The following is a 1,729-nucleotide window of genomic DNA, read 5'->3' as shown; positions in this document are numbered from 1 at the left end:
TAGTCCCCTGAAGGTGTAGCTATGCAAGCACTAGAAGCACTTTTTACTTTTTTTCAACTTTTTAAAAATTTTTGGACATATTTTTCCTGTATATTTCTTCATCCACCCCCTCTTATTCTCCATTCTAACCATTAAATAAAGTCGTATTGTTTCCAACATACCTAGTATAGGCCTCTTGCTTCTAAAATGTTGGAGTTGAAACTCACACATAGATTGTTAAATAAAATGTCACATTTTGGGGAGGTTCTAAAGTAAGTTATGGACCAATGCTATGTGTTGTGCTGTCAAGCAACCACTGAAATGCACCCCCATCAACTGCTTTCAAAATTTCCATCAAAACCTTGAACAGATTTTTGTAAGGAGCTCTTGCAAGTGGCCAAATTCTCTCCTTTAATGCCAAACCACCATGCAACTTTTTAAAGTTATTGTACATGTGTCTCACACACATCCTATGCTCCATATCTGGAAGCAGCTCTTCAATAGCTTGAATCAGTCCCTTCAAAAAATTAAAAGATGAAACCAGATCATCAAATTAAAACTAGCAACCTCAGTTTACACAAAAAAAACATAAAAAAATACACTTACACACATTTTGTTTATCAGTAATAATTGTCCAATGATTTTCATCTCTGATTTGAAGGTCATTCACCAATTCACCTACGAACCATTTCCAAGTCAGCTTGTTTTCTATTTCCACCACAGCATACGCAATGGAGTACAACTGATCATTGGAGTTAATCCCTACTGTTGTAAGTAATACACCCTTGTGGGGCCCTTTAAGATGGCAGCCATCTAACCCGACAACAGGCCTACAACTACTTAAGAAGCCTGTCTTGCATGCATTAAGACAAATATACAACCTCTCAAACCTATCTTCTCCCTCATCATCTTCAACAGTGGTCATGAAAACATTTGAACCAGGATTAGCCCTCTTTACTTCCCTACAATAGTTCCTTAGTTTGTTGTATTGGGTTTCATGTTCACCATTAACTAAAGTCTCTGCCTTTTTTTTTTGGTTCTATAAGCTTGCCACCTAAAGATGTTGACATTAATATCAGTCTTCACTTTATCTGTAAGTGTACTCACCTTCATATCAGCCATAGCAGCCAGCTCCTTTTTGTATCTGTCAACCAAAAAGGTTGAGTTTGCCAGTCCGTGGTCAAATGTCCTCCCACAACTATGTTCACCTTGCATGCTCTTGACTTGAAAAGTCTTTTTGTCTGGCATAATGGCTGTAGAAACTTTCTAACTACAGTCCTTGCAATAAGCCGTAGCTCTTCTGCCATCATTTTTACTAAACTTTATCTTCTTTCTGTGAACTACTCCATGGCTCTTGCATGCCTTCATGAACAACTGCTTACAAGTAAAAGTCTGTCCAACCACAAATTTGGAATCGGTGATATCAATTTCAGGGTTAAATTTTGGAAACTTAGTCCTTTTTCTTAGCTGATTTTCTTCTTCTGAGTCACAGCAACTATCAAATTCATCAAAATCAGTAGCATCTTCTTCCATCTCAGCACCCTCCACTTGAGATGTAGTTGCATTTGTATTCTTACTTGATTCGCAATTTTTGACAATTTTCTCCCATTCAACTTTTCTTTCTTTAACAGATTTTACTATGTTCTCTTCATCACTAAACTCATAGTCATTATCAATGAACTTGTCACCATCACCAAATTCCTCATCTTTTTCAACAGGTGCCTCCTTCTTACTCTTCTTTTTTCTCTGA

General features: G+C 37.0%; 1 protein-coding gene across 1 annotated transcript; it reads right to left on the bottom strand.

Moving 5' to 3' along the window:
- Positions 1–256: 256 nt before the first annotated feature.
- Positions 257–1,227, bottom strand: LOC140012799 (protein FAR-RED IMPAIRED RESPONSE 1-like). Its single transcript, XM_072061110.1, has 3 exons — positions 1,087–1,227; positions 590–1,003; positions 257–496 (listed from the first exon to the last, which is right to left on the bottom strand). The coding sequence occupies exons 1-3, from the start codon at positions 1,225–1,227 to the stop codon at positions 257–259; spliced, it is 795 nt and encodes a 264-aa protein (XP_071917211.1).
- Between the last annotated feature and the right edge of the window lie 502 nt (positions 1,228–1,729).

This window comes from Coffea arabica, chromosome 8e (genome assembly GCF_036785885.1).
Source record: "Coffea arabica cultivar ET-39 chromosome 8e, Coffea Arabica ET-39 HiFi, whole genome shotgun sequence".
Classification (NCBI taxonomy): Eukaryota; Viridiplantae; Streptophyta; class Magnoliopsida; order Gentianales; family Rubiaceae; genus Coffea; species Coffea arabica.
The sequence above is the reverse complement of the archived record's forward strand: the minus strand, read 5'-3'. Positions and strand labels throughout refer to the sequence as shown.

Bases quoted from the DNA above. Each gene is read 5' to 3' on its own strand.
- LOC140012799 (XM_072061110.1), bottom strand. From the start codon at position 1,227: ATGCCAGACAAAAAGACTTTTCAAGTCAAGAGCATGCAAGGTGAACAT. The intron at 1,004-1,086 runs GTGAGTACACTT...CAAAAAAAAAAG, and splicing joins CTGCTATGGCTGATATGAAG to GCAGAGACTTTAGTTAATGG. The intron at 497-589 runs GTGTGTAAGTGT...AATTTTTTGAAG, and splicing joins TTATTACTGATAAACAAAAT to GGACTGATTCAAGCTATTGA.